The 16220-nt window shown below is 29.7% G+C and overlaps 1 protein-coding gene across 2 annotated transcripts; it reads left to right on the forward strand.

The window, feature by feature from the left end:
- The first annotated feature begins 12422 nt into the window (after positions 1-12422).
- LOC132048849 (uncharacterized) lies at positions 12423-15886 on the forward strand. 2 transcript variants are annotated; one of them, XM_059439537.1, is made up of 3 exons: positions 12423-12914; positions 13556-13628; positions 13767-15886. In XM_059439537.1, exons 1-3 carry the CDS (start codon positions 12613-12615, stop codon positions 15504-15506), a joined length of 2115 nt encoding a protein of 704 aa, XP_059295520.1. In that variant the 5' UTR covers positions 12423-12612; the 3' UTR covers positions 15507-15886. The 2 variants fall into 2 exon arrangements, with proteins under 2 accessions (XP_059295520.1, XP_059295523.1); XM_059439540.1 differs by having other exon boundaries at positions 12754-12914; positions 13524-13628.
- Positions 15887-16220: the final 334 nt, after the last annotated feature.

Here is a 16220-nt window from a genome sequence, read left to right on the forward strand (position 1 = left end):
GGTAGTGCCGTTACCGCCCTACTTGTTGGGTGGCTGGGCTACAAACCACAAGGTGGCAGAGAAGATTGACTTATTTGCCTTCTTTGTCACTCTTTAAATTCTGTTCCTGTCGAGTGTGGGCGGCTTTAAAAGTTACTGGATGAATATCCTTTTTTTGTGCGGAGTGCCCATCATATGCACTGGTCATTAATTTTTATCCCTCAAATTATTAGTCTTTAATTTTTTTCTTTCGCCTAAAATTTTTAGGTTCCGGGTTTGAATTCTTGCTCAATTAAAAATTTAAAAAACATTCACCAAATAAAATTTGGATTCACAAGGTAGAGTTTTGCCTGCGAAATTATGCCTTAAGGCAAAATTTTGCCTGAAGGATTTTGAAACCCAAAGGTAGAGTTTTGAAACTCGGTCAAGTAGGCTAATCTTTAGTAGGAATGGCTAAGTTCTTATGCAAAGCTCTGTCTTTCAATTTTTTTTTTAACCTAGGCTCGGATGACCCTAAACCCTCACAGTGAAAGCTGACAAAAATTAAAGACCACCAATTTGAGGGACAAAAATTAAAGACCACCCCAAAATAAGGCATTTCTAAGAATTGCCCGATGATATTTCCTTTTGCCGGAAAATCTACCCCAGTGAATTAAAGAGGACATGGTTTAAATAGTGACCTCATGGGAGGTCAATTGTGCAAATAATTGTGAAGTAACTTACATTTTTTTTTTGGTTTAATTTTCATTAGGCTTTCTAACTAATATTCTTATCAATCTATCTATACTATTTTAAAAGTATGAATATAAATGTTGATTAATCAAAATATCCTTTAAATATTGAATGACTTTTTTATCCTTAATGAGTTCTAACCCTTTTTTTTTAATTTATTTTTTAACATACTTCATAATTCATAAACCTAAAAAAACTCTAAACACGTTAGGAATACTTTTTTGAGAAATAATCCTACTATCACTAGGAACCTAACTAATTATAATTACGAAATAGTTTCACGTGCATTGGATAGATGTGCAAGATCCAAAAGCAATTGCTTTGGAATTTTTTTGGCCTATTATAAATGCTAGATACATTTTTTATTAACATTTTAAAAATATTTGACATTGAGGGCAGTAACATACAAGTCTATCGGTGGAAATTAAACGAAATTGTAATATTCAAAAACTAAATTTTTCTTCAAAAAAATAAATTATATATTAGATAGAATTGTAATAATTGAAAGCTCTTTTAATATTTGGACGCTCAACTAAAATATAGAATCCTAAAGCTAAGCATACTTGACTTTGTTTTTAAAAGTTTCAGTTCGTTCAGGACTTCCTTCTCAGTATTGGATAATTTGATCATATATGAGTATCACTTTGAGTTATTATGTAATCTAAATGAGAATTACGTTGAAAGTTAAAATTTTTGTTAGCAAATAACCCGAAATTTTGTTAACAAATGAATCTTCAAGGTAGATTATTGATTGATTGTGTGTGTGTGTGTATATATATATATAATCAACTAAATATCGATGTTCAATTATTAATGTGCAACACACATTCATAGAGACCCTTTATTGTTTTATTAATTTGGTCAAAAACATAAAAGAAAAGGACACTACTGGAATAATACAAATTAAGATGAAAAATCTTATCCTATTAGGAATTGAACTCACGGTACGCATTTGGATAAAAATCTTGAGCCTGTCTTTAAATTTGTAATAGTTTAAATTTAAGTTTTGTTTAGTTTGGCTTTGAAATTCAAGGTAGTCGGCTTAGTCTGGCTTACAATCTTCTATTTGCTATATTACACGAGTATTTTTGATTCTAGGACTCTTATTTTTATTTTCTTTTTCATGTTTAAGTCATACAATTACGTCTGCACATCAATTTTTCTTATAGATGTAAATATTCCTAGGCAACCTTGATTATGAGGGCATCTGATATTCAACTTAAATTTTTTGAAGAATCTACACAATTTATTGCGACTTTGAAAATATTTGGAGCATCTTTGTTGGAAACTGTAATTACTTTTGCTTAATTATTAAGGAGACGTCTATAATAAATTTATATAATTACAAATAATATTATCAGGACTAATACTTTTTACTATGATTGATACTGAGATTAACGTGCAACTGCACGTTAATAGAGACTAGTACTATATTAAAAACACGAATGGCCTTAGAAACGTTGATTAAACTTTTTGCCCTTCATTAAAAGACTCTGCAATAGACAAAATTATCATTTACTATTTTCCTCAAAATATTATTAAATTATTGAAATAGACACTTAATTACTTCCTAGCATTTTGGACTTCGAAACTAATTAATTTAGAAGTCTTTATATTTTTCTTAGTGTCCTTTTTTCAAAACCTTTCCATGCAAAATATGTTTCCATGTTGCAAAACAAAACACTCTAAATTCTACACTAACGTTTGCGTCTATTAAAATACCCATATTCCCTTCACGTTGGAGTCTTTTCAAAATAGAAAATTCTTCTCCAAAAAAGTCAATAAATTTACATCCCTTTTTAGTATAGGAATTATTGTTGACAATTAATGTCATTTAGGTTTTGAATTTATTTTTACCAAAATTACTTCATGATACAAAAGAAAAGGAAGACCTAACTATTTATGTTACCGTAGGAGTTAAGTACCGTGTTTCTACTTCTTCCTGTTTTTTTTTTTTTTTTTTTTCATGGCAAACACATCCATGTTGGGTGTTATTTCATGATACCACGTTGTGGTACCGTGTTTCTACTTCCAATTCTTGGTTCAAGCCTTTTCCTAGCTTATGTTGTGATCTTTCTTTTTTCGTGCTTTTCTTTAATTAATGCATGTGTTGGGTTGGAGTTACGACTAAATATTTTTTTTTGATTAAATTTTTTATTGGTGACATTATATTGAAGTGTTTTCATTAAATTTTTCAATTTTTTACTAGCTGAAACTGATGATTATACCTTGAAGGTTCTTGATTGTAGAGATTTTAAGTTTTCCTTGTGCCATGAATGAGAAATCTGACAAGGCCTGACGCTAATCCGAAAGATTAAAGAATATTACAGATAAATTGTGTATTCAATTTCATTATGATATTTTTAATTAGCTCAATCTTTCGATATGCTCGTGTCTTGTTCAATCACTTAGTATCAAATCATCAATGCTTATGCGTTTGTGGTCAAGTTTGTTTAAAGTTTTTATTTTAATTTATTTTATCTTTTTTTGTTTTGTACCTTTTGTTTTCCTTTGTTATGATTTAAGAGTTGATTTTTTGTGACCTTTGTGACTACAAAGTATTTTGTGGAATTGATTTTCTTATTGATTGTCGATTTATTATGATTAGTTAAATATATAACATTCACTACAACACAGTGTATCTATAGCTACAAAATCTAAGCTATGAATTTAAAAATCGTAGCTATTACCTAGTAATAGCCACAAAAATATGAATCCGTAGCTATCTACAATTTTGTAAAAATTCTTAGCCACGAGAATCACATTGACAAAGCTAATTCCTCATTTTTGCTATAATTGCTAACAATCATGACAATAATTATCTAAATAGCTACGACTTTATTGCTACAAAAAACTTTTATAGCTAATCATAAGTTTTTGTATTTGATAAAGTTACTAAGCAATAGTAACCTTTTAGCCACAATAAATTAGTTGGAACAAAATATTGTAGCTAAATAAGTATTTTTGCTTCAAGTTATAAAACACCGTGGCAATAGTTAAAGGATATAGCTACAAATTTTTGCTATAATAAAATATCGTAGCTAATATTAAATTTTTGTCACTAAAACTACTTTGTGGTGATAGTAATCTTTTAGCCACAATTCAAAATGTTGTAGCTAAATAAATATATTTGCTTCAACTTTTAAAAATATTGTGGCAATAGTTAAATGATATAGCCACAAAATTTTAGCTACAATAAAATTCCATAGCTAATTATTATTTTTTGCCATGAGTTGGAACTTACTGTAGTAATAGTAACCTTTTAGCAACAATAAATTATTTGAAACAAAACATTGTAGCTATATAAAATTTTTTGCGTCAAGTTATAAAAGATTATGGCAATAGTTAAATGATATAGCCACAAACTTTTTGTCATAATAAAACTCCGTAGCTAATTATTAGTTTTTTTACGACTTGAGATTTGTTGTAGCAATAATAACCTTTTAAGCCACAAAAAATTATATAAAATAAACATTATAGCTAAATAAATAATTTTGCTTCAAGTACCAAAAGGTCGGGTAATGCTGCATAATAGCTATAATAATGCCAGACCGATTTGATGTCTTCAATAATATTATCACTAAGGTAACATCAGCTTTGATAATAATTAAAAAGAATAAGTCTTACCTAATTAATATGTGTGAATAACTAAATATATAGCTAAACAACTATAATATTGTATCAATTACGTTGTATAACATATTGTATTTGTCTAATTTAAACAATAAAAAGTGAGATAATGTACAGTCAAATATTCTCTTTATAATTTATTGATTATCATAAATAAATTATATACAAAATCCAAAAACTAAAAATTTAATATGATTCGTATACTGTACGGAGTCTTGTCTCTTTTATGACTACATCTGATATTTTATAATACTTAAACAACTAAGAATTAGATCTTAAAATTTCAATAATATGTATAATTGATATAGAAGTGCATAACAATACTCCCTCCGGATCAAAAAAAGAGTCCACTTAGCCATTTGCACACCCCTTAAGAAAATGCTAACTCGTAGATAAAAATAAGTAATTTGACTAAACTACCCCTAATTAAATTGACATTGGGATTTGATCATATAACACTTAATAGGGGGGAATATGGAAAAACAAGGTTACTTCTTTCTTGATTTGTTAAGTGAACTCTTTTTTTAATCTAAAAAAAAAAAGGCTAACTGGACTCTTTTTTTGATCCGGAGGGAGTACTAACTAGTATATCATAATTCGTATTAAACGAAGAATTACTTGTAATTTTTAAATATAATTTAAATTAATATCTAATAATATTTATTACATTTTGAATATCTAACTATAATAGATTTAAATAGCTGTGTTCTTGGATTTATTTATTGATCACTTTATATCCAATTTAAATAAATAAAAGTTATCAATTTAATGGTTTAATGCTATTCTAATAACTTGATAGTTATCAGGAATATAATTAAGCACTTAAAATTATAAAAAATTAATAAAATTGACATAGGAGCATATACAAACTAACAATATTATTTTTGATGAAAATAGCTTTAAAAAAATACACTTTAGTTATGAAAGCGCTAATATTTAAATGAAATCTCGTTGTCAAGATTATTATTGTAATAATTTTTTATAGGCTATATTTTTCTAATTATGTAACATTTAAGAATAATGTTTTTCTTATATCTAGTTACACTAACAATTAAAAATTTAATATGGTTGATATTTAAGTCCATTAACAAAAGTGATTACTGTATAATCTTTATTAAATAAGTATTATCTATAAGTTTTAATTATAATAAAAATAAAATTTATTTATATCCAATAATACTGTAAGTAATTAATTACATAGAACTTAAACAACTATATTAATAATGGAAAGTCCTTTACTAATTTAATCTAGAGAACTAAAAAAAAAGTGATCTATTACTAATTTAATATTTTATTAATTATCATAGCATTCATTGTCCATCAACTAACAATTGAGAGCTTAACATGGTTTGTATGCAAGATTAGGTCTTATCTCTCTTGTGACTATTGTATTGTATTTGTAACATTTCTGTAATTCTAATACAATTCAACAAAATTAAGTATATGGTTGATATACACACAATATTTTCTTATATTTAATAAAGTATTACTTGTAAGTTTAAATATAACAAATATGTGTGCGCGCGCTACATTGATTATTAATTATATTAAATTTAAATAAGCATGTACATTATTGATTTTATGATCTTATTGCAATATTAATAACTAAATGATTATCATAAATCTAATTGAGCATTAAATATTAATAATTTGATGTAATTAAAATAATAGAATATGAGTTATGACAGAACTAACAATATCATAATTCGATATAAAAAAAGTGTTACATGTGAGAACTACATACTAAATCAATAAACTAAAAGTTTATTATGATTCGAATATAGTACGGGGGTCTTGTCTCTTTCGTGACTATATTTGAACATTTTATAATACCTAAATTATTATATTTTAAAATTTTAATAAAATGTTTGATTCATATAGGAGTGCATATAACACTAACTTAGCTAATAATAACGCGTATTAAACGAAGAATTACTTTTAATCTTCAAATAAAGTTAACTAAACATTTAATACTAATATATGTTAAATTTGATATTTAACTATATTAGATTTAAATAATTATGTTCTTTTATTTGTTTATTTATCGCTAATTATATAAAATTTAAATAAGCATATACATTATTAACTTTATGATCTTCTTGCAATATTAATAATTTAATAATTATCACATATCTAGTTGAACGTTAAAATTAATAATTTGATGTAATTAAAATAGGAGCATATGAATTATGACAGAACTAACAATATCATAATTCAATACCAAAAAGTATTACATGTGAGTTTTAATTATAGCTTAAATAAAATATATTTTCGATATATTTAGCAGATTTAATCTTCATTGTTGAATATCTTAAGTATTTTTTGATACTTTTTTATATATTAGGCGACATGATACTTGAAAAATATATTTCGGTGTATTATTTTTTTCATATAAATATTTAATTTGTGGCATATTTGACATACTTATATAATTATGATTCTCTTTATTTTTTAATAGGTAATAGTACTTAATTGTATTACTTACATTTATTTACATTACAATATTTGCATATAAAGAAGTTAAAAAAAGGTAGAAGTTATATAGTACAAAACTAGAAAAGAACGGAAATTGAGTAGTCAAAAATTCCAAAACCTAGTCCTCCACGTTTCCTGTTTCCTTTGTCAATTCCTAACACAAATCTTTATTACTCCATATCAAAAGATTATAAGTCGGTCTTTGGTGTTATGCAATGGAGTGGCTAATTGATTTTTTTTTTTTTTTAATTACACAATGAAGGGGCAAAAGTGTTGTATATATTTTAAGTGGTGGTTCCTCTTGTATTAGATCTCTACCAACAAGATCTCTGTAGCTGGTCTATTATAAATTTTGAGCACTTTTTTTTCCTATTTGAATCTCATTCTTTTTCTTGCGGATTTCACTCTTTGTCACTATATTTTTTTGTTTACTTTTTTTCATTCCTCTTTATTGTTTTTAATGTACACTTCAACTTTCATTTGTAACTTATGTTGGACTCAATAGAAGCATTTTTATTCTTCTTCTTAGAGAAAAAGTTTGAATCTTTATGTTCATTTGTTAGATTGGTATATTAATAATATTTTATTCATTTTTGGTTTAAGCTTCTGATATGTGTGAGTCAGGAGATGCTTTTGATGGAATTAATCTTACTCTTTTTTCAAGGTAGGTGGTTTTTGATTTTCCTACTTAATATTTGCTGTTTATTAAGTTGAATGAACTCTCTTGCTATTTCTTAGGGATGTTGTTTCTCATGTTAATATTTTTATATTTCACTGTTATCCATCTATAAATCATTCATGAAACAATAATGTAGAAATATGTTTGTTTCTTAATTGAGGTTTTGTTAGAAGAAACTCTTAGTGTAAAAGAACGAAATGTATGAAATAATTGGAGTTTTGATATCCCTTTTAATATTACTTAGAGTTTCTTTATGAAGATGTGTAAAGATTTTTCATGAGGATTTAATCGATATATTTCTCATAATATATGATCAACTGTTAGATATATTTATATAGTCATTCGTTATACTTCTGATGTTTTTACTTTATCAAAATTAACAGGCAAATTTATGGAATTACTAGAGCAGCAATGACAAATTGGGGCGGATATTGATCAAATTAAGAAGATTGTGCGGGTTCTAGTCTCAAGCAAGATACTGCTATTGTAATTGGTGTCATAGATGAATTATTTATTGTGAATGTTTAAAAATTTAGATATGTAACAATGTGTAACTTGAGACCTATTTTGGAATCCAAAATTTTTGATTCGTATAGAATAATTATTCTGATTAACAATGCTTTGCGGCATATTCTTCAATTTGTAGCGATGAAATTTTAGAATTTGTAGCTAATTGTATGTATAATTGCCAAAAACAAGGCTACGCATTTCACTTCTCGTAGCAAATGAAGAAAACTTTTAGCTATAATTTTATATATTTTATGGCTAAAAGAATCAATTATTAGTTATGTACAAAAATATTTGTGGCAAATAATTTAATTCATAGCTATAGATTTTTGAACTCGTAGCTAAATGTAATTTTGTTGCCACGAGACTGGACTATAAAAATAGCCACCAAATTTGTATTTTTGTGGCAAATAAATTAAACTTTTTGCTACCAAAGAACACACTGTAGCTACAATATAAAGATTGCTACAAGTTTTATTTGTCGTGGCAAACGAATAAATTATTAGCTATAAATATAATTTTCGTGGCAAGAACATTTTACCGTCATAGCTACAACACAAAAGAATCCGTAGCAATAAGTATTAGCCCCTAGCCACGGATCATGTAAAGTATGTGGCTAACTTTTAGCTACACTACATATTGCTACAGATGCTACGAAAAGAAATATTGTAGCTAAAGTGTTTAGCCACGAAAATTTTCATATTTAGCTATAGTGTATTTCGTAGCTATATATGTATTTTGTTGTAGTGATTTATAAGTTCTCCCGATTATATGAACTATAAAGTATGCAAGTGTTTAATAATAACAAAAAAGGAACATCTCAATGAACGCCATATTTCAAAACAAAATAACCATTTTCCTTATTAATTAGCATCAAATAATTGATCTTTTTAAGAAAATTGAAATACAGATTTAAAAATGAGAGATAATATGCCCAAAAAATGTATAATGTTTGGTTCAACTTTTTGCTCTTCATTGAAATACTCTATAATAAATAAAATTGTCATTTACTATTTTTCTCAAGTTATTATTTAATTATCTTTATATTAAGCGTTTAATTGTATATCCTAAAATAGCGGACTTTTTTCCATTCCTTTTAGGTTTATAAAAATTCCTTATTTGTTAGGCAACACCCTATGGAAGAGGACTCTACAAGAGTTGTCATCAATCCTTAGTTTAAGCAGCGTGTGTGTGTCTATATGAAGTATATCTCTTTCATATGGGTTTGTATTACTAAAGGATAAATTCTTTAGATGATAGAAGTAGACTAGGTTAACATTACCTATGTATTCTATTCGTGAAGAATCTTGCAACTAAGCTAAACATGTGATGCTTATTCTTTTATGTCGTCCATTTATTAAAGTAGATAGAATAATTTTACTATGTAATCTATTCGTGAAGAATCTTGCAACTAAGCTAAACATCTGATGCTTATTCTTTTATGTCTTCCATTTATTAAAGTAGATAGAATAATTTTATTTTCTTTCGTGGAAACTTTATTTGGCTCATCAATATGATTGTATGTTTTATGAAATTGATAGGTCAAAACTATTGTGGATAGCAGGAGGAATTATAGTGCAGTAGGTTTTTTTAACCAGTCTAATTTCTTTGATGTATCTTTTACTTTCGGTATCTGCCACAATATTGTACTGCGTCATTTTATCTACTTATTAGTGATTATGTTGGCGTAAATATCATTTTTCATATTTACAATATAATTTTTCAAATTATATATGCGACAATCGCTAGGAGACTTTATGTTACTTTGGTGTCGATATCTATATTTATGATTTATCGTTAACTCAGCTAAAGTAACATACACAAAAAAGCAACCACAAATTCTAAGAAATAAGAGGTCGAAATTGATAGCTTCGGCATTTGCGGATATCTTTGAAGCAAATAATTCATTTGGGGTGAAATTTTTGTTTCTTGGTATTTCAAAGATACATATATATGAGGTGAAATAGTAAAAGTGGCAAGGAAGATGAAAATAAAACTATACTAAAGACAATAAAAAAGAGAAATGGGTGAAATACAAGAGGACAAGAAGTTAAAATATAATTTAAAAAATTATTTACTGATGAAAGAATTTCAAGAGAATACTTTTTTGAGCCATGTCAATTTTGCAATGGTCAGATATTTTGTTGTATTTAGGGTACATTGTGGTCGATCAGTTGGTAGCAATCTGTCATGTTTAATTTTGTTGTTACATCTCCACACATCGATTTTTCAGTAGTGAAAATAACTTTTGTGATAGTTTATCTGTTAGGTAATTAGTAATATTTCAGTAGCAATTTAATAATTTCTCTAATATTTTGAAATAGTTATCTAATTATTTTCCTAATATTTAGAAATAGACATATAATTATTTTTTAATATTTGACAAAACTTTTAAGTATATAAATTTGTTAAATAAAAAACTATTAGCGGTGAAAGAAATTAGACATAAAGCAAAATCGATTATAGTACGATCTTAAATGACAAATTGGCAAAATACAAATTTAAAGTAACAAGGATGAAATAGTAAAAGTGTATATTCTAAATGAACTGTCATTTATTTTATTTTATTACACTTATTCTGACAAATAAAAACTCTCAAGATTTCACTACAGAATAAACATGAATTATCGGCGAAAAGTTATACAGTAAAATTCTTCGCTAACCCTATTTAGCAATGGATTAACAACGAATTAATGAAAAAATTTCTTAGCTACAAGCAATTTAGTGATAGGTTAATGAAGAAGTTCATAACTTAGTCCCACTTTTTTTGTAGCGTTTCTTTGTCAAATGAGGTACACGCTTTAGTCACGCACAAAGTGCGTATGCTAAACTAGTAATCAAAATAAAGAATACATCATTCAAAAAATAAAAGTGTCTAATACAAGAGGTCGCTATAATTAAGAAGTAAATGACTAGTGGAAAACTGATTTCTAAGCTAGAATTACTCCTAAAAAACTGTTTAAAAAGTATATTGCTCCTCCTTGCTGTGCTTCTTCTGTGGATGTTTGAGGGATCAAACTGGATTGCTGCTGCTTTGTTTTGATCTATACACCATCAGTGTAATTAACCTTGGTTACATAATTAAAATAAATAAAATTTATTTTGTTAACTTTCGCCTTATTATTTTGATCACAATAATCACCTTATATTTAATAGTGTAAATGCTACACATTTTTTATACCTTCAATAAATACTCCAAATCTTTACTCGTTAACAGAGGTGTACAAAAAAAAATCGACAAACCACATCAATAGAAAAAAGAAAAAAAGCCCGACTAGTGATTTTAGTTTGATACTGAAAAAAAAAAAACTCAATCATAATTGATTTGGTTTAGTATTAGTCAAATCGAAAACCAACCAACCAGAAATTATAAATATTTCTTAACATAAAAATATTTATTATAATCGACTTTGTAAATATATTTTTAATTTTTTCATAGTTTTATTTCTTAATATTTTAACACCATGTTTGAGCTTGCAATTTCCCCACTTGTGAAACTACACTGGGTATGTTGTTGTTGTCTGAGCTTGCAATTTCACAGTTTATACGTATTCACTTAAATGAACCCGGATCAAAATCAAATGTCCCCCTCCCATGTCTGTATTACCGTATTTATTAACTTAAATGAATCATTCCATCCCTAATGTTTTATCTTGTTCCTGACAACAATTCATCCTTTTTTAATCACGTTTTTTCGTGTATATAAAGTTTATAAAGTTAGAAAGAGCTCAACATCTAAAAGTTGAAGCTCACAATGTATAATATGAATCTTTCTCCCTTTTATAGCATTGTGCTTGATAGTTCTATGTTAATTGATTACCAAGAATTAGATTAGGTAGAATTGTATGAAATAGTTTTTCATTTTCTTTCATATTTCACAAAAATTAAACAAAATTTGTTTTAAGATGCTTACATTGAACCACAAGAAAAAACAGAAAAATTTAAAAATCAGAAACAAGTCCAAGAATGACGAACTAAAATTTTATTGGTTTGATTTGATAAAGGCATAACTCAAACCAGCCCAACCTATATACACCTATACTCGTGTAAGGCTAATGTAATAAGTCCGCTTCAACCTCTAAAGCCCAGAGGATCAAAACTCCACTAAATATTTTCTGATTTTCTGATGTTTGGTTTGTTAAGGTATTTTGAAAAATATTTTCTTTAGAAAAATAAATTTCTTAAAAATAAAAAAATTCATGAATTAAGTAGGAAAAAACAAATTTCATAGATTACATTTCAAGCTCATTGTCTCATCCTCATCACCCTGACGCCCGTTAACCACCCTGACCCGGAGCTTCACCTTTATAATATTTTCCTAGATTACAATATAAATATTCTTGAAATTATATATTTTTTTACTTACTTACTAAACATTAAAAAATAAGTAATAATCACTTATTTTCCTTTTAAAAAACGTTTTTCTTCAGTAATAAATACGTCCAAAATCTCATTCCAAAGTCATACAAACATCACTGTCGTAGCATTGATAATCCCAAGAAGAAAAATGCATCCTTTTTGAGAAACTCACCAAACAACCCATTCTTCTTTAATTTCCACGCCAAGAACTCTGGAGCAACAGCAGTAGTTGCAGTTTTGTGAGATAAATTATGATGGAAGAGCACTCCAAGTCCAAGAAAAAATCACACAACGTAGAGAATCATAAGTTGACAATGAAAATAAACTCAAGTAAAAATGGCAGTGGTGTTGGTTGTGTTATTTTGTTAGGTGGAGCATTAATAACAGCTGCTGCTATGGGGTCTGCATTCTTGGTTGCAAGAAAGGGTAGAAAATCCACTAAGAAGACTACAAAGAAAGAGGAGAATGAGAAAATTGAAGATGAATCAAGTGAAGGGCTTCATTTTCTTCTTCCTGATTCTTTTCCATGTATTGCACAGCAGCAACCTTCGAGGTTAGTAATACAAGTTTCTACTCTTTTTTTTTTATAATCATGGTGTTCGGATCAGCTTGAGCGCACGTCAACTAATTTCACGGATACTTACCTCCTACCATTACGATATCAAAGATAACTTTGCCACCTAGGCTTGGACAGATAGGAAGAGATCACCTATTATTTTTGTCTTTTGAATTTAAACCCGAAGCCTCATGGTTCTCAATCCACTTCATTGACCACTGACTCTTGAATAATACAAATTTCTAATTAGACTAAGAAACTCCCCACAAACTATTTTTTAATGACGGTGGTGGTATTTGGGTAAGCTCACTCGTATCTCGATTATTCCATTAGGTTCGTGGTATCTTCTACATAATAAGTATTGGTTAACTTTGCGCATTAATATTTAGGCAGATGAGAAGAAATTACCCGTGTTTTTTGCCTCTACTGAATTTGAAACTTTCGACAAACTTATACCTAATGAAAGTGTAACAACAAAAGCTAAACCGTAATTCCAACTAATTGGTATAGCTTATAAGTCATTTACTTCCAATATATCCTGCTCATAATAAATTGGTTTTGATTCATTGATTGTGAGAGATTGAGGGTGTGTTACTTTATTTCCAGCTAATGGAATGTCAATTGATTTCAAATTTCAGCAATGGGATTGACAAGTTGTGTGTCAATGGCAATGATTCCACCTCCTTGTTCTCCACTCCATGCTTGATCCAGGTATTTGCTGTCTCATTTGTTTCTTTCCCAACAAAAAACAAAAAGGGAGCATTTTAACATGGTTCAAGAACTGAGAAAATGCATGACAACTTGAATTACTAGGTAGTGAAATCTGATAATGCTAGTAATTTGGTCCAGGATGAGAAGCCTAAGCTTGATGTAAAACGGGACACCCTCAATGCTATAGCCTCTGATCATCCAAAAGAAGAAGAAAATTCTCCATCTTTAGATAAATTGCCCGCGCACAAGGAAGAATTGGAGTTATCGGAGACCAAGATTTCATTGCTCGCTGATCCTGATCAAGAACTGGATGAGGTTTCTGAACTAAGAATTGAGGCGATCCAAGGAAATGAGAGAACTGAAGTACTAGCACATAATGAAAGAGAAGTTTTGTTTGAGAAGAAACATAATGATGAAGGAGAATCAAATGAGCTGCAACATACTGGTATGATTGAGACAGATAATCTTGACAAGGGTCTAGTTCAAGGACAAGAAAAACAAGTCCCAGGTGATCAAGAAACTATCAACCACCCTGATGATGGTTATTTAAAAGAAACCAGCACTTGTAATGAGCATGAACCACTGAACTCTGCCTTTGAACAAGGAGATCAAACCATTAAAACTATTGAATTAATGAAGGCAGCTGATGAAGACAAGGATAAAGACCATATGCAGAGTATGTATTTTGAAGAACAATGTGTTGATGCAGAAACTCAGACTCATCAATTTGCCAAGAAATGCGACCTACAAATGCAATTAAGTGATGAAGAAGAGTGTGCGAAGGAGCATGATCAAGCAAATTCTTGCTACAAGGTGGCAGCATCAGAAAACAGCCACTGCACAACTCGCAGTATGGACACGCAAAATTTGGCAGCGTCTGAAATCAGAAATGCCTCAATAGATGATGAGCTTCCTGCTGAAGTGATTCAAGTGATCAAAGAAACAAATGCAATGGAACCTTCGGCTGGTGGAGAGCAGAGCCTAGAAACAGAACAGTTGGTTGAGAAACAAAGCTTTGAACTGCATTTTCAAGGAAATGATTCAAAGGACAATGAAGTCAAAGAGAGTGTTTTTGTTAATGAAGAAGCAGGAGGAGAAGAAGATGACCACGACAATGACATAGAGAAAGATGATGCTGCAGAGGAAGTGATTCGAGTGATGAAAGAAATAAATGCAACGGATCCTGCAGCAAGTGGAGAGCAGAGCCCAGAAGCAGAGCATTCACCTATCCAGTTGGTTGAGAAGCAAAGCTTCGAACAAAATTGTCAACAAAATGTTTTAAAGGAAGACAATGAAGCCTCAAAGAGGCTATCTATGGACATTGAGGTAGTGGAGAAGGATCTGGAAGCGCATAGCAAAGAAGTGAAGGATGAAGTAGAAGAGAATGTTTCTGTTTATGAAGAAAAAGAAGAAGATGATGACCACGACAATGGCCTAGACAAAGATGATGCTGAACAGGAAGTTGAAGATGACATCTTGGAAGGAGCAAGAAACTCCTCTGAGCAATCTAACAGCAATAAACTTTGGGCAGGCGACTCAAACCAGGGACTTCTGTTGGAACTCAAAGATGAGAAGGTCAAAGAAGAGGAAGAAGGAACGAAAATTGAAGATGAACCATGCAGTGTAGAAGACTGCAATTTGAAAAGCACACAGAATGATGTCGCCACAAGAAGTTGCCAACAGAGCTATGATGGCAAAGATGATTCAGCTGCAAATTTTATTGGCAGGTACCAGATGAAGCTCATGTACCTGGATGATGTAGCTGCAATCACCAGGAGGAGGAGAGTGCTTGTGGGAGCACTACTAGTGCTAATCTGGTATGTGCTTAAATGCATCCTTCCTTCCGGCATAAGAGGATTCAAGATTTTAGATCAGTGAGTGCAATATACTACTGCATTCACTAGATAATATGTGTCAGACTAAATATAAATAAATAAATGTATAGTAGTTTGAGCCGAAAAGGGGTGGTGCACGGGCACATGCTGCCTCCGAGTGGAGAAAAATGATGGGCACGTAAAAGAAAGCGAAATGGGGTACACATTATGAAGTTTGGCTATATGGAGTAAAAGATTTCTCCAAGGAGATCACCTGGTCCACACAGGCATAGAAGCTGAGTTGCCAATTGGTGTGCCTATGGTACTGAATGATGCCGTATGGACTTTGTAAGCACTAAAAAGAACTCATTATTGACAGTAGTAGAAATAGTTCATTGTCATCTTCAACCATGACCTAGTTCAAAATAAAGAGCACATTTGTTGCTTCAGCTCTTTAGGTGATAACTTATTCCTCAAGACTTTTGCTGCATAGAGAATCCGTTCGATTCCTGGTAATGATAGCTTCAATATTTTTGCAACTGTGCAAGATATAAAGTCAGAGAAAGTCTGATGTTACAGAGACTCATCGGCTTACGTAAGTACTGTGGGCTTTAAAACTGATTTTGTTGAGCAAGTGTATATTTAAGCGCATATTAGTTGTTATTTGAAGGCACAAATAGATCCAAATTTTATACTGTACTCACAGCTTCGTCGTGACAATTGATGCAAACCTAACATACACACACATAGCCAACGGCAAGGCCTGCACTCTCACATT

This window comes from Lycium ferocissimum, chromosome 1, assembly GCF_029784015.1.
Source record: "Lycium ferocissimum isolate CSIRO_LF1 chromosome 1, AGI_CSIRO_Lferr_CH_V1, whole genome shotgun sequence".
In the NCBI taxonomy this organism is placed as follows: Eukaryota; Viridiplantae; Streptophyta; class Magnoliopsida; order Solanales; family Solanaceae; genus Lycium; species Lycium ferocissimum.